The sequence below is a fragment of the Leptopilina heterotoma genome, unplaced genomic scaffold, assembly GCF_015476425.1.
Source record: "Leptopilina heterotoma isolate Lh14 unplaced genomic scaffold, ASM1547642v1 Lhet_243, whole genome shotgun sequence".
Lineage (NCBI taxonomy): Eukaryota > Metazoa > Arthropoda > Insecta > Hymenoptera > Figitidae > Leptopilina > Leptopilina heterotoma.
This window is the reverse complement of record NW_025110958.1, coordinates 904308-925900: the sequence shown is the minus strand read 5'-3', so window position 1 is coordinate 925900 and position 21593 is coordinate 904308. Positions and strand designations below refer to the sequence as shown.

The following is a 21593-nucleotide window of genomic DNA, read 5'->3' as shown; positions in this document are numbered from 1 at the left end:
TTTAAAAAAATGATTTTTTTAAAAATTAATATTCAGTATATTGACATTTCTCACAAGCGCAGTTTTAATCTCCTCAGTTAGTATATAAAGAAACTCAATTCTTTCATCTACAAGTGCGAGTTATATTGTATGTGCGTTGCGTCAGAATTCGTTTATATGTATGCGTATTTCCGTTAAGTTAGTGTCAGAATAAAATAAGCCAATCCAAGCGAACCATTGCGTTGTAGAGTGCAGTCACATGTGTCGAACCAATCATCTATCTCCTATAGAAGACGAGAAAAAATGGTCTTGAGAGCTCATTGGTACATTAAGAAATTCTTTTTTCTGCTTTATTCGTTTTTTTCTCCGTGAATATTTTTTTCCGTGGCGCATGCGCTTCAGGCTAAACATTTTACAAAACTCTTGAATTAGAACGTCCAACCGATCATTTGTGAATTCCATAGAATTTTTTTTGAGTTTTCGAGAAACGCAGTCATCATATATTACTATTGATTCTGTTTTATCTTATACTAAACTCCTCTCCGTATCCGCTATTCCAAAATTAGTTTCGTAAAATGTACTAAATTAATTTTTTCAGTGCAAAGATAATTGAAATTTTGAAGAGAATTTAAAAAAAAAATTATAATTTAATTTCTAGGTTGAATTTTATTATTTATGAAGGTAATTTAAATTGTGCCGAGGATTTTATTATTTATTTAGATAATTGAAATTATGACAAGGATTTTATTAAAATTCTTTGCAAATAATTCAATTTCAGAAAAATAATTTTATTATTCACAAAGATAATTGAATCTTTGAACAGATTTTTTTTAAAAATGTTTAAAAGTAATTGAATTTTGCAGAAGAATTTTTATATTTATAAACATAATTGAAATTTTGACAAGAATTTAAAAAACATTTTTGAAAATAATTGAATTTTATTACTTTTGAAAATAATTGAATTTCAGAGAAGAATTTTAAATTAAAATTTCGACAAGAATTTTATTAAAATTTTTTTTTAATAATTGAATTTCGGAGGAGAATTTTATTCTTTATAAAAATAATTGACATTTCAAAGAGAATTTAAAAAAAATGTTAAAAATACCTAATTAAAATTTTGCTATGAATTTTATTCAATTTTTAAAAATTTTATTCCGGATTGTTTAATATTAATGTATCTGTTGTCGAGAAATATGATAATAATAATAATAATAATTATAGTAAAATAATAATAATTTTTAATAATTATTCAATAACAATAATAATAATAATAATAATAATAATAAATGTAATCTTTGACAATAAAAGGTAATTTTAAAATTAGATAAAGAAAGAAGATAAAGAAGAACTTCCATTTAATATATCTTGATTCCAAGTATTAAAACTGTTTGTATAACTTGTTTGATTATTCTCATATACAAAATAATCAGTAATAACCACTATTTAAAACTATTAATCGCCATAAGAATTAAAATATAATAATTATATAAGAAATACTTGATTATGAGAATAAAACTTTAAAATTTTCCCGCCATTCATGTTTACCAACCAATAAGATTACTTGTACCTTAAGAGAAAGATTTTTTTTTTCTACTCAAGTGTTAGGTTAGCGTAGTTGGTTAGGTAGTTGCGTTGCGTCCGTCGAAATCCGCGTTCGATCCCCCGTTCCCCCGAATTTATTTTCAAGTGTCTTCTTTAATGTTAGGTTTCCAAAAACAAAAATAAGTAGGTAACAACTGCGGGAAAAGTATAAAATAAGTAAATTAAATAATTTAAAAATTTTTTAAATTTTATTTTTATAAAAAAATCCCATTTTGTATAAATATTAAATATTTATTATTATTACGATTATTATGAATATTATTATTATTTTTATTTTAAATAATAATTTATGTAAAATTAACAGAAATAATTTTAGAGAAACTTCCAAAATAAACTTCCTTAAATTTTTCAGGAAATTTACAGTCCTTTTTTCCAGGAAAATTACAATGATAATTTCCTAGAAGTTAACAGCGGAAACTTTAAATCTTGAGACATATCAAGTTTCCTGGAAGTTTCCAGGAACTTAACACGACAAATTTCCGAACTTAACATGGGAAATTTCCTGGAAACTTCCCAGAAAAAACTGTGCTATGTGGGTTGATAGAAAAGTCATTTGATAGAAAAGTCAATTGATAGAAAAGTCATTTGATAGAAAGGTCAATTGATAGAAAAGTCAATTGATAGAATGATTATTTGATAGAAAAGTCATTAGATCGAAAAGTCATTTGATAGAAAGGTCAATTGAAAGAAAAGTCAATTCATAGAAAAGTCATTTGATAGAAAAGTCATTTGTTCGAAAAGTTATTTGATAGAATGGTCATTTGATAGAAATGCCATTTGATAGAAAAGTCATTTGATACACGGAGAAACTTTTTCTTCTAATATTGAATATATTTGGTTATCTTTATTCTAAAAGTACGTTAGAATGTGAGGATTTTTCGTGCGTTGTGCTAATAATTTCAACATTAATACGAAAATATGATAAGTTCGTTATATATTAAGCAACCTTCGGTGTACAAAAATTACTATCTGCATTAGAAATAGTCTTATTTTTCTTTAGAAAAGAATAAAATGCTAGTTTTTGTTTGTGAAATAATACGGTAATTCTAACCTTTTTTCCACATATAGATAGAATATATAACAGACATTCTAACGTAACATACCAATTTTGGAAGGACTGCGGGCGGACTTAACCGATTTCGCCCGAGCATCACCGAGTCCATCACCTGACGTCGCGAACTAACCCTAATGTTTTCGAAGTTGAAATTCACACGTGTATGAAAGAAAAAAACCTTTTATTAATAAACGTGAATGTCTCCTCATGCCAAATTAAATTCAAGAACTGTTTCTCAATATAACATAATTTTTTTCACGACTTTTACTTATTTACATAATTTGATTAGTAAGTTATTTTAAAAAATGCTCTCTCTCGAAGGCACATATTTTTCCACTCGTTTAATATATAAGGACGATTCAGCTGTGTACTTTTAACGAATCGTGCGATCTTTCGGTTTCCGTGACCAATCGTCGTGTCTTTACTTGCGTGTGCGTGTGTGCGTTAATAATATAGGTTAGGTTCTTACGTCGTGTTAAATATATTTACCTACAGTGACATACACTAATGCCATCTACCATCAGATCCAAGTATCACTATCGTCTCTATGAGTATCTATAGACAATTAATTTGTTGTGTTTCTTTTTAATTCATGGCTTTCCCAACTTTGCAAAAATTATTATTTTCTTTCTAAAACAACATACTAATTTTCGTTAGTTTCCTTATGAAGAACTGTAAAATATATACTGAATGAGTGTTTTTGATAGTCTCAATAGCAATTTCTATAACCTATGTCGTTTTTCCCTTGAATCTAACCTAACATACTAAAATGTCTCACCAGTTTTAAGAATTAGTGGTATTAAAAGTTTCTCCGTGTACACGGAAAAAAAAGTTCACGAATCTCTCGTGAACTAGTATATCACTTTTGGATGGGACACAAAATTTCAAAATTTTCATTCACTTTTGATTAGAAATGGCGAACGTCAACGAAAAACTGAAACAAAGTTAATGAATTTTTGATGAACTGTTAATGAAGAGTAGTTCGTCAAAAGTAGAGGTACAAGTTCACGAAAAAATCGTGAACTCGCGAGTGTCAGTAGTATGCGCAGTTCGTAATGCGCATCAAATATGGCTGATCAAGCATTCATCATTCAGTCGGTGTCATCGGTGTTTACATTCGGGAAAATTCTTTGATGAAAGTTATTATTTAGAATCAGTGTTTTTTATTACTTAGTGAATATTTTTGTTTGCTAATTTCCTTTGTGAAACAAATAATTCATAAAATGAATTAAAAGTTACACTGAGAGAAGTCCAGGGCGTAATAGTTACCGCTAGACGTCGCTATAAGCTACTGTTCTTGTTGCGTTTGAGATATTTCGAATCTAGGGCTCAGACGCCCCGAGTCTGTCAAACATTGTTCCCGCATGTGAGAGAACAACTCGTGACCGAAACTAAAAGTTGTAAGTAATCCCGCTTCGGGACGTTCCACGTTTTTTATCGGGGCTTGAGACGTCCCGATCGAGGGTTCACATAAGAACATTCAAAATTATCACTCAAGCCTCGCACGGGACGTATTAGTTCCCGGACTTCTCTCAGTGTACGATAAGGGACTTTTTCTACTTTGCACGGTCCTGAGTTTTACAGCAGACAAAGCTAATCGTTTCGTTTGTCGAAGGACAGTGTATCTAGATTTAGCCGTGGCGGTTAGTTGTTAGAAATATTATGTTATAGGGTATAGGTACTAGGTTCGAATCCCGTGAAGCGAATTACGAATTTTAATGGCGATAAAATTGTGTATTCTGTGTAGTTGCGTGCGTAATAGGCGTCAAGTTATCAAATAAAGTGAAATACTATAAAAAAGTAGTGTCTGGAAATTATTTTTTCTTGTTTTTAGCATTTTTTAAAAGTTCACGAATTTTTCGTTAACTTTGACGAAAAGTTCGGAAACCGTACAATGTTTCTAGTGAAGGAGTTGATGAAATTTTGACGAACTGTGTTTGTTGATTTTCAAGAATTTTGTGTCCCATCCAAAAGTGATTGACTAGTTCACGAGAGATTCGTGAACTTTTTTTTCCGTGTAGAAAAGTTATTAGATAGAAATGTCACTAGATAGAATTTTTTTCGTTGTATAAGTTTCCTTTCTATGTTATACTCAATCATAGTCTCTATTTACCATTTGTCGAGACGCATGCATATCCCCTAATCGACAAGTCGTCGAATGATCAAATATTTGAATGCCAAGTAATCGAATGGACAAAACGTCGAATGCTAAAAACATCGAATCGGCATTTAGTCGAATGCTTAAAACATCGAATTGTCAATACGTCGAATGTTCAAAACATCGAATGATAAAAACGTCGAATGCTAAAAACATCGAATCGTCTTGTAGTCGCGAATGCTAAAAATATCGAATCTTCAGTTAATCGAATGCTAAAAACATCGAATTCTCAATTCGTCGAATGTTCAAAACGTCGAATGTTTATAACGTCGAATGCTAAAAACGTCAAATGTTCAAAACGTCGAATCGTCATTTAGTCGAATTGTAAAACCATCGAATAGTCCATTCGTCGAATGCTTAAATAGTCGAAAAGCCATCTGTTCGAATTATCAAGTAGTAGAATGGTAAAGTTGTCGAATGTTCAAAACGTCGAATCGTCATCTGTTCGAATTGCCAAGTAGTAGAATGGTAAAGTAGTCGAATGGACAAAAAGTCGAAACGCCATCTGTTCGAATTATCAAGTAGTAGAATGGTAAAGTAGTCGAATGTTCAAAACGTCGAATGCTCAGAACATCGAACTGTTAATTCATTGAATGCTCAAAACGTCGAATGATAAAAACGTCGAATGCTAAAAACATCGAATCGTCAAAAGTTCGAAAAAGTTCTTTGTCTTAAGTTAATGTCTACTGAAAACAAAGAACTTTTTCGAACTTTTGACGATTCGATGTTTTTAGCATTCGACGTTTTTATCATTCGACGTTTTGAGCATTCGACGAATTAACAGTTCGATGTTCTGAGCATTCGACGTTTTGAACATTCGACTACTTTACCATTCTACTACTTGGCAATTCGAACAGATGGCGTTTCGACTACTTTACCATTCGACTACTTGACATTTTGAACAGATGGCGTTTCGACTATTTGAGCATTCGACGATTTGAGAATTCGATGTTTTTAGCATTCGACGTTTTGATCATTCGACGTTTCGAACATTCGACGAATGGAAAATTCGATGATTTAAGCATTCGATGAATTAACAATTCGATGTTTTGAGCATTCGACAAATTGATAATTCAACGTTATGAACATTCGACATGTTGACGATTCGACGTTTTTAGCATTCGACGTTTTGAACATTCGACGAATTGAGAATTCGATGTTTTTAGCATTCGACTAAATGACGATTCGATGTTTTGAACATTCGACAACTTTACCATTCTACTACTTGATAATTCGAACAGATGGCGTTACGACTATTTAAGCATTCGACGAATGGACTATTCGATGGTTTTACCATTCGACTAAATGACGATTCGACGTTTTGAGCATTCGACGTTTTTAGCATTCGACGTTTTAAACATTCGACGTTTTGAACATTCGACGAATTGAGAATTCGATGTTTTTAGCATTCGATTAACTGAAGATTCGATATTTTTAGCATTCGACTACATGACGATTCGATGTTTTTAGCATTCGACGTTTTTATCATTCGACTTTTTGAACATTCGACGTATTGACAATTCGATATTTTTAACATTCGACGAAATGATAATTCGACGTATTGACAATTCGATGTTTTAAGCATTCGACTAAATTTTGATTCGACGTTTTGTCCATTCGATTACTTGGCATTCGACTATTTGATCATTCGACGACTTGGCGATTAGGGGATATGCATGCTTCTCGTTTATACTTATGTCCACACAAAAAGTCTTTGCCCCTCAGAATTTGTTAACTTTGCAAGCTTATAACTCTTTTAAAAAAATTTTTTTAATTTTGGAATAAACAGTTAATAAAGCGTAGTTTATCTGTGCAAATAAGTATATGCTATTCTTAAATGGAAAAAATTTTGTTCCTAATTTGTAATCAAATATGTATAAAAATGTCCCTTAAAAATGATACTTTATAAAATGTATGTACTTTCACTAGTCCCTGTGATGTTATTAACAATGGAAAAAATTTACAAAACTTATAGCAGATTTGTTAATAATTAACCTTTATATAGAAGTTTAAAAAATCCTAAAATTATGTTAATTATCGTTGTAATGAGCATTTTTATGCTAATGTGCTATCTGGCTTTAAAATGAGGATACAGCTTTGCGACAAATTGTAAAATATCCAGTACAACATTCAAAAATATTTAAGCTAATAAGTTGTTAATTAATAATTTAAATTTTTAAGAAAAACGGCATTTTTTGGATTGAATATTGAATTGAAAAAAATGTCAGAAAAAATTTAGTGCCACTTGCTGCTCGAAAACATGGCTCACCAGCAAACTATACCTGGGCTTTGGGAGTCAGGGATGTATAATGGAATATTGCAGTAGGTGAAGCCCCTTTAATATAAAAATATTTACGACAATTCTGATTTTCCATGACACATCCCTGAGTTTAAAGGCCTTACAAAGGTTTGGTCTTGAAATTGACCGTAAGAAACTCTCCGGTCGGCAAGTTGCACTTGTCTATGCGACCCTTTTTTCTATGTTTTTTTTACTAAAAGTGAAATCGACACCTCATTAAAAAGTTAAAATTTTCTAAAGGGATAAAGAGCACAATTTAAATTGCATTCAGATACAAGTCTTCAAATTTTGTTTAATTTTCTAAAATATACATTTTACAATTCATCGCAAAGCTGTATCTTTATTCTGAAGCCAGATAGCACATTAGCATAAAAATGCTCATTACAACGTTAATTAATATAATTTTAGGATTTTTTAACCTTCTTTATAAAGGTTAATTATTAACACATCTGCTATACGTTTTGTAAATTTTTTCCATTGTTAATAACATCACAGGGACTAGTAAAAGTACATACATTTTATAAAGTATCATTTTTAAGGGACATTTTTATACATATTTGATTACAAATTAGGAACAAAATTTTTTCCATTTAGGAATAGCATATATTTATTTGCACAGATAAACTACGCTTTCTTAACTGTTTATTCCAAAATTAAAAAAAATTTTTTAAAAGAGTTATAAGCTTGCAAAGTTAACAAATTCTGAGGGGCAAAGACTTTTTGTGCGGACATTAGGAAGGCATTTTTGAAACCTACTGTACAATGAAGCATTGGCCACCGCCTGTTGAGAGAGTCGATTTCGATGGATCGACTCGATATATCGATGTTTTGCGATTCGAGATACCGGTTTTTTAAACTAAAAAAAACTCTAAACACTGTAATAATTAAAGTTGTCAATTTTTACAAACTTTTACATTTATGCTAAATATTTTATACACTAGTTTTTATTATTTATATAATTTAATTAAAATATAAAAATTAAATTAGGAATTACTTTTTAATAAAAGCTGAATTATTTATTGTATCTTATATTATTTACATATACACATAATTATGTGTATATGTAAATAATATAAGATACAATAAGTAATACACATTATTATGGGTATATCTAAATAATATAAGATACAACAAATAATTCAGCTTTTATTAAAAATAATTCCTAATTTAATTTTTATATTTTAATTAAATTATATTAATAATAAAAACTAGTGTATAAAATATTTAGCATAAATGTAAAAGTTTGTAAAAATTAGTTAACTAATAATTTATAATAAAAATAATATATACTGCTTATTTAATTATAAAATATTATTATTTTTATTTAATTATAAATATAAAAATTACATTATTTTTAATAATATAATTACGGTATTTATTGTATATAATATACTTATATATAGCTAATAATGTATTTATTTATAATTAAAAAGATATTGTTTATTTATTAAAAAGTTGGAAGCAATGAATTCTATCAAATTGCCCGAGTAGATTGGGCACACGATCTGTATAATGAAGAAACGTTTATTCCAGCAGATTGTAAGCCTGCTTGGTCCTCTAACATTCGGCTGGCAAAAGTGCTGTGTTATAGCAGGCACACGGTCCGGCGCCCGCTACGTGCCGGGCGTGCCAGACACAATATTGTTATCTGGGTATATATAGTTATTGTCTTAAAATAAAACGCAGTGACAGTTATGTTTCGCGTCGTGTAAATTTCATTGTAATTTCAGTGCTAAACTATTAAAAATAAATATTAAAACTAGTGAAAATATGGTTAAAAAACGCAAAGTGCTTACGATAAAATATAAAATGATACTGAAAAGAATTTTCATGTGTTCAATGCTTTCTAGTGGAATCTTGAGTGGTAGTGAGTCAATTCAGTGGAATAGAAATTTCTACTGATTTGCTGTAGATTCTGATTCTTTTGAATGCGCGTTTCATATTTTTGTGAAGTCAATTCAGAATAATAGATTCTTTTGAAATTTTGGTGGTTCCCGTGGAATAGAGCTCCGAGGTAAATTCGCCTATTAAGAAGAATACAACTTTTTAATTCTTTTCAATTCTACGCTTTTTACCGGGTAACCATTCTATCAATTGACTTTCCTATAAAATGACTTTTCTATCAAATGACTTTTCTATCAAATAACCATTCTATCAAATGACTTTTCTATTATTTGACTTTTCTATCAATTGACCTTTCTATCAAATTACTTTTCTATCAATTGACTTTTCTATAAAATGACTTTTCTATAAAATGACTTTTATATCAAATGACCATTCTATCAAATGCCTTTCTATCCAATGGCTAGTTGATCAAATGTCTTATGGGATGAATTCCTGCGCCTCGCACCAGAACTTTTTCCGTATCATGACATGGATAAAGCCCATTTATACATATATAGTCCTGGAGAAATATAAATTCTAAAACTAATCTATAATGTTGCACAGTATTACATAATATTTTTTATTTATCAAAATATAGGAGGTCTCACAATTTTCAAGGATAATTTTTAATTAAATCTAACAATAAAATCTAAATATATGTCATTTTTTAACTACATGTGACAGAGAAAATACTACTAGCAGAAAACTAGGTTTTAATAATATGGACCGTTGGTTGCGACAGACTTTATTTCTTCAAAATTATAGAAGGACATGCTGTTTTGACCAAATCCTAGAACACTGTACGATGAGAATTTTTCCATCCATGTTCTGTCATCTTTTATTTTTAATAAATAAGACGATATCTTCTTAACCAAGGTTTCTGAAATAATAATAATAATATCTAATAATTTTATTTATGGAATTTAACCTTAATCTATACGCTCAAAAAAGATATGAGACACTGGTATTAGCTTATAATCGCGCGCTCGTGCAACTATTTAATTAAAAATGATAGTAAATTAGGTTTATGCTTCAATGGGACTTATGCAAAAAAAATTTATGTAAACTGAACATTGCAAAAGATTAAGATATCAATACTTGAAAATTCTAGTTAATGAATTTTATTTTAAGTAAGATTTATGGTAAATGAGATTATAAGAAATTAAACTTATGTCCAGTGAAATTTATATTACATTTTAATTATGTCATGTAAGGATTTTAATAAATTATACTTCCGGGTCAAATCTTTTTTATGATAGATATTTGATAAATAAATGATCATGGGAAGGTAAATAATTGAATAAGAAATCCAATGTGTTTCGTCAGTAATGCGACGTTTCGTTGGCTAAGGTTTGCCAACCTCATCAGGCTAAATTTATTAAAAACAGAAAAGGCACTTTAATATTTATAAAGGTTTTCTAAAAAACACTATTTTTCACTAAAGTAATTAACAACGAATAATATCAATTATTTACCTTCCCATGATCATTTATTTATCAAATATCAATTAAACCATGGAAGGATTTAAATCTACTCAATTATCTTTTTTATGATAGTTGACATTTATATTACGTGTCACAATAATTATTAAATTATTTTTATGTCAAATAAAGCTGTTAGTTTAAGAACATATTTTTCATGATCGTATACGTCTTTAGAAATTGTTTGATAAAGCACATGTTCTTTAACTTCAATTTTTTTCTTGTTAGTAGCAAAAAAACTTGAATTTTTCAATTCAAATGAATTGTATAATATACCTGGCATATCCTTATGAACCATTATGCGGTACGGCGCTAATGGACCTAAGCTTGTAAGTATTGAAAGTCTTTCCATTCCTGGTAGATAATTTCTGTGGTATTTTATTACTGGAGATTCTAAAATACCAACTTCTACTTGTTTACTAGCAATCATGTGAAGTGCTGCTAACTGGGAATTTACATCTGTAAATTCAATATTTATTTAGATTTAATTCTTCTACAATCCATGATAAAATTTTGGAAATTAAATTCTACCTAAATTGCTTCCAAAAAATGATGGACCTTCTCCTTTAGATTTGAGGTGATTGAATAATATATTTGTTGCTTCTACGAAATTACTTCTATCTGGTAAAACACATCGACAACCACGTAAATCCAGTAAAGTCTAAAAAAACAGTACTTATATTATTACACTATGTTATTCTAGCATAGAAAACGCGGTCGTCCAATGTAGCATCTGTCAATGTTTTATGTTTACCAATTTGATTCGGAATTATATCGTTAACCTCAAAGTTTTATTTATAATAAAAAACAACCGAGTAAAAGAGTCAGAAAATTAAAATTTACAGAATTAAAGCAGAATTATTATTTAAACAATTTATAAACAAATCATTATTGTTATTTACTAAATTTATACAGAATTATTATTTTTCTTGGTTATCACTTGGTCACTATTTAAGATAGGTGATTAATGATCAATCAATCCTCCTAAGAGCAACGGATATTCAAGGATATCCTACCTTATTGGATAATGTGATTAGATATCCTATCCTAATCACATCTGGAAATTTAAATATTCTTAGGATCAGGACCGTGGAGATCCGGGATGGGCTACGGGAAAATTAACATAGGCAGGCCCCATAGTAGAATTATAAAAACATAAATTATTCTCTTTCAATAAAAATCGGACTTTATTTGAATTATTTCAGACATTACATTTTCATTAAAACTTTTTTATTCAAACATTTTAATTAACAAATTTAATCCCTTGCTAAAAGTATACAAAAAAACTTCAATAATTTTCAATTCACTTATAGTGAAGGAGAATAAAATGAAAACATTCGGACAAATAGTTTTTAAAAATTAGTTTACTCCAACGTTTTGAAATCTAACTGATTTCCTCTTCAGGAAGTCTATAAAAATTTAAAATAATATACAAAAAAATAGGAAATAATATACAAATAGTATATTAAGCAACAAGAGGAGAAAGGCAGCCATTTCTTTACGATGATTTTTGTGACACGAGTGGAGGTCTCGGGGCGCCCTCGACCTCCACTCGTGTCACAAAAATCATCGTAAAGAAATTGGCTGCCTTTATTCTCGTGTTACTTACGATATTTTTTATTCCTAATGCACAAAAGCGGCGATTTCAGTTAGCAGACGACAGGGAGTAAAAGTCGTTCACTTGTTCGATTTGTATGAAAATGGCGGCCGTCTTCTCCCTTGGGCAAGAAAAATGCATGTGAACAGCTAATTTTCTTGCCCTTGGGAGAACACGGCCGCCATTTTCATACGATCGAAGAAATGAATGACTTTCCTCCCTGTCGACTGCTATCAGAAAGCGCCGTTTTTGTGCATGTGGGATAAAAAAAATATAAAAATAATATACAAATAATATACAAAAAATATACAAAAAATATAAATTAATATACAAAAAATTAAAAATAATATACACTACCGTCCACGAGTATCAGGACTATTACACGCAACTCTATGAAAAAATATGTCATCAATTTTTTTCCTACCGGGTACGGAACCCTATTAAAACGGTTACGGAAAATGACTATATACCCTTCCCCCCTGGCGCCCACAGTTATTTACCTAGAGAGCTGGAAATTGGCATACTTATGTATTTTTACGCGTAGATTACTGGAAAAATATAGCAGAAGTGTTTAGAATTGATCTTCAAGGTGTTTTCATCGAAAATCTCTTTTTGCAAGCTCGAAAATACTTTAACCCTTGCTGGTTCTCACAATTCTTAATCTAGTGGACTGACGTTATACATTTTTATTTATTTTTTCGTGTAGATTTCTACCAACATAAAGAACAAATTATTGGAGTTGATCTTCATATTTTTTTTGCGAAAAACTAGAAATTTTTCTTGATTCAGAAAAAAAAGTGTATACCCTTCCCTTGGTTTTCACAATTCTTGGCCTAGTAAACTGCAATTTTGCTTATTTCACCGTCCTACAAAATTTAACTTTCCATTTCACACACAAAAAAATCAAACATTTTCGGAAACTAGGACCAAAAAAAAAATACCCGTGTCTGGCCGTTTTGTTGGATCAAATCGTTTGTGGCATCTAGGGGTGAAAACAACCCTTAAATGAAAAGTGCCAAGTTATATTTTAAAAATAGATTCAATTTGCCTAAAACTCGTTACTCGGGGGTTTTTGGGGTCGCTGATCACGAATACGGTGTCATTTTTTCAAAATTCAATATGGCGGATCTAATATGGCGGCTGTCAAAATAAAAAATTGATCAGATTCGCTTAACAATTATCACTCGGGGGTTTTTGGGGTCGCTGATCACGAATCCAATGTCAGTTTCTTAAAATTCAAAATGATGGATCCAATATGGCTGTCAATATTTTTAAAAATAGATTCAATTTCCCTGAAACTTGTTACTCGGGGGGTTTTTGGGATCGCTGATTACAAATCTTAAGTAAGATTTTCAAAATTCAAAATGTAGGATCCAAATGCAGATTACAGGTCTAGAATGAAACTGGAAGATTTAATTGTGTGATTCTTTTTTGTTTTTTGACATTTTGAATTTTTAAAATCTGACTTAAGATACGTAATCAACGACCCCAAAAAACTCCTGAGTAACGAGTTTCAGGGAAATTGAATCTATTCTTAAAAAAGTTGTCAATTATATTGGATCCGCCATTTTGAATTCTGAAAAACTGACATCAGATTTGTAATCAGCGACTCCAAAAACCCCCAAGTAACAAGTTTCAAGCGAATCCGATCAATTTTTTTTAACAGCCGTCATATTGGATCCGCCATTTTGAATTTTGACAAACTGACATCGTATTCGTGATCAGCGACCCCAAAAATTTCCGAGTAACGAGTTTTAGGCAAATTGAATCTATTTTTATAATATAACTTGGAACTTTTCATTTAAGGGTTGTTTTCACCCCTAGAAGCCGCACAAACGACTTGATCCAGCAAAACGGCCAGACACGGGTATTTTTTTTGGTCCTTGTTTCCGAAAATGTTTGATTTTTTTGTGTGTGAAAAATCGTGTCGGACGGTGTTTTATGTGTTTTCATGTGTAGATTTCAGGAAAAATATAGCGAACATGATTGGATTTGATCTTCATATTTTCTTCAGCGAAAAACTCAAAGTTTTTAAAAATTTTGTCAAAAAAGCATGCATTTTACTCTAGCGCTCACAGTTTTTTACCTAGAGAGCTCAAAATTGGTACACTTATGTATTTTCACAAGTAGATTACAGAAAAAAATAGCGGAAATGATTAAAATTGATCTTCATTGTGTTTTAAGCGACACAATTCTTAATCTAGTAGACTGGCATTGGGACCATTCAAGTATTACGTAAGCATTTAAGGGGGAAAATTTAGCACTTACTTATCATTTAAAAAAAATTAAACAATTTCATTCAACTGAATTTATGGAATAACTAAAATAATTTAATCTCCGAAGCCTTTGAAACATGTTTCCAAGAGGACTTCTGTAAGAAAACTAAATTTTTACTCTCTAAATCTGATTTAATAATAATTTTACTAACAAATAGTGAAATTTTACTATTATAAACGTCTAAACGTCTTACTTTTAGACGCCATTTTTTGCAGTGTGTTATGTACTTTACGAAGCAAAATTAAAATAATAATAAATAGTAGGTAACTATTATAATTCTAAAAAAATTCTAATGCTTAACCCTTTGCGGCATATTAACACTCCTGAGTGTCACCTTTTTTTCTCCACTTTTTTACTTTTTTCAAGCACTGATTCATTTGTTTCAATGACAAAAAGCATACTGCATGTATCAGGGACCATTCCTTACTATAAAAAAAATGAAAAATAAATTTTTTGTTGATAAAATAATTGTTATAAATAAATAAACGTAAAAAAAGCAGTTTTTTACAATAAATGTAATTGTGTCTAACCAACAATATGAAATACTTTGACGATCATATCTAGACAGTTTTTAGGGTCGCTGATTACGAATCTGGGGTCAATTTTTAAAAATTCAAAATGGCTTATCCAATATGCCGGACTTATTTTTTAAAATTGCTCAAGTTTACATGAAACTTGTTACTCAGGGGTTTTTTGGGGGGCTGATTACGAATATGAAGTCAGATTTTCAAAATTCAAAATGGGGGATCCAATATGGCGGACTTATTGTTTTTAAATTGGTCAAATTAATTTTGAATTTGTTACTCGGGGGTTTTTGGGGTCGCTGATTACGAATATGAAGTCAAATTTTCAAAATTCGAAATTTATATATTATATTATTATATACTATATTATATATAAATATAATATATATAATATATACATTTCAAATTTTGAAAATCTATCTTCATATTCGTAATCAGGGACCTAAAAACCCCCGAGTAACAAATTTCAAGCGAATTTGACCAATTTAAAAAAGTAAGTCCGCCATATTGGATCCGCCATTTTGAATTTTGAAAATCTGACTTCATATTCGTAATCAGGGTCCCAAAAAACCCCCGAGTAACACATTTCAAGCGAATTTGAATAATTAAAAAAAATAAGTCCGCCATATTGGTTCCGCCATTTTGAATTTTGAAAATATGAGAAATCCTACTTTAGATTCTTAATCAGCGACCCTGAAAACCCCCTAAAGTGTGCTTGGTTATTAAATACATTGACTAGAAAAATGTATGCTTCAAAGGGTTAAACGAGACTGCTTCTTTTGTGTGTCTGTTTCATAAAATTTACAAACCTCGACATAAGGGGCTCGATCAGTAGCTACAACAACATCTGCATAAATTTGCGGTGAAAATTCTTTATTTAGTCTATGTTCAAAGACAAAAGTGGTAGGTAGAAGAACACCATCTTTCCAATCACCAGCAGCAGGTAAAATTGCTGAAACGTTGAAATTTTTTATTATTAAAAACTTCTAATAGTATGTAGCAATAAGGTAAATGACCCATTCGCTGCACAGTTAAGGTTAAATAATAATATTTTTTATTTTTGAAAATATAAAATTATTAGTGAAGTGGTAATAAATATATAGTTTTGAAAAATAAGATATTACAGTTTCGAATTTAAAAAACATTTTTATCAATTTAATGCTTCAAAAAACATATAAAAGAATAAAGTCATTTATCCCAGTGTAAATAAATAATGTTTTGTAAGAACATTAACCCGTTGACTGTCGCTGACGCATATATGCGCAAACTAAGACTGGTCAAAAGTGTTCATGACGCATATATATATATATATATATATATATATGTGCAACTTAAAAAAGGTGATTAAAAACTTCTTAACTGTTCCTGAAACCGGTTACTCGGGGGTTTTCGAGGTCGCTGATTACGAATATGACATTCGTTTTCCAAAATTCAAAATCGCGGATCCAACATGGCGGACGACAAAATAAAAAAATTGATTGGATTGACTTGAAACGTAATACCCGTGGGTTTTTGAAGTCGCTGATTACGAATCTGACATTAGTTTTTCAAAATTTAAAATGGCGGATCCAATATGGCGGACAACAAAATAAAAAAAAATGATTAGATTGACTTGAAACTGAATACTTGGAGGTTTTTGAGGTTGCTGATTACAAATCTGACATTAGTTTTCCAAAATTCAAAATGGCGGATCCAATATGGCGGACAACAAAATAAAAAATTGATCAGATTGACCCCCGAGTAACTAGTTTCAAGCAAATTCGACGAATTTTGAAAAAGTTTTCGCCATTTTGGATCCGCCATTTTGAATTTAGAAAAATTGATCTCAGATTCGTAATCAGCGACTCCAAAAACCTTAGGGTACTTATTTATTAAAATTTTTTTCAACACACTTTTGGCCCAAACATTGGAAATCTCCTTGACAGCCAACACGGAAAAAAATTAATCTCTAAACTTGAAATAATATTAATTTGAAGTCCAATGAAATATAAGTGTATCTAAATTAAACATTATAGTTACAATTACTGTGATAAGTTGTGTTTGATTCTGTCAAACTTTATACCAGAAAACGCCATAAATTCACATCTCTGATTTAGAGATTTGTTAATTTCACAACTTTTTTTATATGAATTAGGTACATTGTGTTTTAAGTTAATCAGTGACAAAAAAGATTTAAACCATTTTAATTAATTAAGTATTAATTTTATTTTCAAATATCCAAATAAAAGCGAAGGTCTGTGAAGGAAGGTCTGTGAAATTTTAAGGTTACAATTGTCGCCCGACAAAATACGGCACTGACTGATTTAAATGACGTGAAATAGGTAAATAAACATTTTTCAACCACTTTTTCTCTAAACACAGACACTTTTTACAAAATAGGCCAACATACAATGGGTAAGAATCTTCTTAATAACCTAAATTCAAAAGATTGTTTAAATTCATGCAGAAACGCGGTTGTCAAGCGGTTGTAAAATGTAAAATTGGAAATGATTGGAAAGTAATGTAATGACAGACAACAAGAAGCGGATTACTGCCAGTCGCCAGAAGAGGGCAGAAGCATGCAGAGAGCACAATGGTCCAGCTGTTATATTCTTAGCATTACATCACTTTCCAATTTTACATTTTACAACCGCGTTTCTGCATGAATTTAAACCATCTTTTGAATTTAGGTAATTAAGAAGATTCCTACTCGTTCTATGTTGGCCTATTTTGTAAAAAGTGTCTGTGTTTAGAGAAAAAGTGGTTGAAAAATGTTTATTTACCTATTTCACGTCATTTAAATCAGTCAGTGTCGTATTTTATCGGGCGATAATTGTAACCTACAAATTTTACAGACCTTCCAACGCCGTTAAAACAAAAAAATGAAATAAAAATATAACATTCGTATTGTGTTTTAAAAATATCCAACTACTTTTTTATACTTGTCAATGTATATATAGTTCATACAGGGAAAACAATATAAATATTTTGTGAATAATTCTCAGTCTAAATTGTGGTAAATTATAAATTCTTATTACATCGAGTTATTAAAAAAATAAGAATTATGTAAATATACGACTAAAATTTTTAATATTGTTTATTCAAATAATATATTAGATTTGAATTTATTCAAGTAAGTTGATAGTTTAGAACATATGTTCCATGTCATAAAATTTGAGATTCCTAATATCATTTTTAGGCATAAAAAATACGTGTTCTTCACAATACTAATATTCGGATTAGATATAATACCAAATTTCAGTTTTAGTGATCTGCTTACATCTTACGTCCGATTCCAGTGATAGTTTATGCCTAAATCTCAGATTTAATCTCTAATTTAGAGATTAATTTTTTTCCGTGAAGGGGTTGAAAGTTCATATTTTTGATAAATTTATTACTTAACGTGCACACACTGTTACACGTACAGCCACTGGATCATTTACTTTATTCAAGACGTAAGAAATAGTTCTTTTGAATTTTTTTAAACCCCTCGTGGACGAGAAAATTCCCATAAAAAATTGTCTCTAAAATAGTATAAGTAGTATAAAGTGTAGGTATAATGAAACGATTCGTTATTTAACCCTTACGTGCTCGAGTTAGATTTTTGGACTACGCGACCAAGATGAGCCTAACAAACCCAGATATTTAAACGCAATACAAAAAAAATTTATAAAATGTGTTTAATAATTTCAATCATATATCCCTATTGAAAATCCCCATATAGGAAACCACATGGGATCCTATGTCAAAAACCATGTAAAACCCTACTTCCATGAAGGAAACCACGTGGTTTACCATGTGGTTTCCCATGTCAAACCATATGGGAAATTGAGACAGGATTTTAGTTAGGAATAGACATGGGAAATTTGAACAGTTCATCTATGCATAAAACCATATCAAATCCCACATGTTTTTCCCAGTTAAATCCTAAACCGAATCCCATGTGAAAAACAGTATCATTTATTTATAATTATTTTCCCATGTCAAATCCTAAACCAAATCCCATGTGAAAAACATTATCCGCCTTATTGAATATCCCTACATGGGAATCCACTTGGAATTTTACAAGGGATTTCACATAGGATTTTATATGGGAATTGACATAGGATTTCATGCAAGATTTCACCTAGGATTTAATATGAGATATCACATAGTATTTTATTAAAGATCCAATGAAGAAATTTTCAAAGGATTAAAAATTATTTAATAAAAAATTAAATAATAAATAGTATTAGTGTTACAAGTCATCAAAAAAGTAAAAAAAACGATCATTTGAAACACGTCCTCTCTGCTACAGGTTCTCAGCTTTTATATACTTCCAGAGTCGTCTCAACAGCGAGAGAAGTCACTTTCGCCACCTAGCGGTGAAAGTATAGGAGCGACAGTAATCTTTATCATTACTAAGGAAACCATGTGGAATACCACGTAGGATTCCATGTGGTTTCCTACGTGAGGATTTACATGGGATTTTACTTAGGAATTCATTTGGGAATTTATTTCTACTTAAATTCCTAAGTAAAATCCCATGTAAATCCCCACGTAGGAAACCACATGGAATCCTACGTGGTATTCCACATGGTTTCCTTAGTAATGATAAAAATTACTGTCGCTCCTATACTTTTACCGCTAGGTGGCGAAAGTGACTTCTCTCGCTGTTGAGACGACTCTGGAAGTATATAAAAGCTGAGAACCTGTAGCAGAGAGGACGTGTTTCAAATGATCGTTTTTTTACTTTTTTGATGACTTGTAACACTAATACTATTTATTATTTAATTTTTTATTAAATAATTTTTAATCCTTTGGAAATTTCTTCATTGGATCTTTAATAAAATACTATGTGATATCTCATTAAATCCTAGGTGAAATCTTGCATGAAATCCTATGTCAATTCCCATATAAAATCCTATGTGAAATCCCTTGTAAAATTCCAAGTGGATTCCCATGTAGGGATATTCAATAAGGCGGATAATGTTTTTCACATGGGATTTGGTTTAGGATTTGACATGGGAAAATAATTATAAATAAATGATACTGTTTTTCACTTGGGGATTGACTTGGGAAAATAATTATAAATAAATGATACTGTTTTTCACATGGGATTCGGTTTAGGATTTGACTGGGAAAAACATGTGGGATTTGATATGGTTTTATGCATAGATGAACTGTTCAAATTTCCCATGTCTATTCCTAACTAAAATCCTGTCTCAATTTCCCATATGGTTTGACATGGGAAACCACATGGTAAACCACGTGGTTTCCTTCATGGAAGTAGGGTTTTACATGGTTTTTGACATAGGATCCCATGTGGTTTCCCATATGGGGATTTTCAATAGGGATCATTCTATGAATATAGTTTTATGAAGTATTATAAAGTAATCGACATAAAGTAATGTTTCATAAAATATTTAATATATTAAGAAGTTTTGAAACTCTTTTGTAAAAAAACAAAGACTACATATTTTTTATCTTAAGATTCCTTTACACTGCTATTAACTAAAGTCATTTATACAAACTTTAAGTGTATATTCATAAAATAAAATAATTCTATAAGCTATGTTCCATAAATCATAATTTGTAGATGCAGAAAAGGAATAAAAATTAATTTATAAAAAGACATTGTCTTTGATTTGTTGCTTACCAATGTCAACAACTTCTTTGGCAACAGGTCTGTTATTACGAGATTCATACAAAAGCACTACAGGTTTACCAGTGGCAGCTTCAAGGGTTTCTGATAAAATTTCAAAGAGACCTATTGGCAAAGAAGGTACTAAATGAATAGCCATTACTAAAGGTCGAGCTTCCAGAACAGATACTGGCAAGATTGAACGTATCTCACACCTCGCTAAATTAAAGAATCCTTGTGGTTTCTGTAACACAGAAAACGAGGGTAAATCATGCAAATATTTTTACAAAAAGTATTTGTTCTAAAAACTATTTTTAAAGGTTTTTTTTAACTAGGCATATTTCTATTTTAAAGAGTTTTTTTAAAGTAAGATGCGTTGGTAAGGAACAAATATATGTGTATAAAGAAAATTACTATACATCATTAAAGGGTTAAATAGCACATCTTATCACAATATTGCAATTTTAGCAATACTGCTACTAAAAATTGACTCAATATTGTAAATAGATATGTTGATATTTGGGATCAATATTTAATTATGCAGTCCGAACTCTGAAATGTGTAAACTATATTACTATTTTTTATTAAATAATCTCTTTACTGCGACAGACCAAAGGTGGGAATCGTTAATCTAAATGTTAACTTCGTTAATGGATAATCTGTTAATTTAAAGAGTTAATAATTTGTTTTGTTGATCGGAAGAAAATTTTAGTCATATTTATCATTTAATAAGTCAGTTTATTTTAAAAATTTGTAATTGCAAAATAAAATTATTAAGTACTATAAGTCAAAACGGAAAACAACATCAATTTCTTTGAATATTAAAGAGTTAACTTCGTTAATAGTTTTTCCGATAATTTCAAGAAAAACTAACGGAAGTTAGGTTCGTTAAAGTTGAATGTTCCGTAGAAGAAATTTGTAATTACTTTATAATGCTTCCAAAAACTGTTCATGTGCATGAATAAGAATCCGAAAAAGTAACATTTTAAAATTACAAATATCTTTTATATAAAATAATACTTTTCTAAGAAATTTTTGCTTTTCGTCATAAATCTATTATGGAACATAATGCATCTCTTATTATTTCTCATAAATAGTCCAACTCATGTGTTGGACAAACCTTGAATATTTAAGGG

The 21593-nt window shown here is 30.1% G+C and overlaps 1 protein-coding gene across 2 annotated transcripts in view; it reads right to left on the bottom strand.

The window, feature by feature from the left end:
- Positions 1 to 9527: 9527 nt before the first annotated feature.
- LOC122503090 overlaps positions 9528 to 21593 on the bottom strand; it is a 64724-nt gene continuing 52658 nt past the window's right edge. For both annotated transcript variants that reach the window (XM_043613516.1, XM_043613515.1), the window contains exons 3-7: positions 20473 to 20701; positions 15665 to 15807; positions 10989 to 11118; positions 10734 to 10916; positions 9528 to 9856 (exon numbers count right to left, since the gene is read on the bottom strand). In XM_043613516.1, coding sequence (XP_043469451.1) covers positions 9690 to 9856; positions 10734 to 10916; positions 10989 to 11118; positions 15665 to 15807; positions 20473 to 20701 — 852 coding nt within the window. In that variant the 3' untranslated portion in view covers positions 9528 to 9689. The remainder of the gene's footprint in view (positions 9857 to 10733; positions 10917 to 10988; positions 11119 to 15664; positions 15808 to 20472; positions 20702 to 21593) is intronic.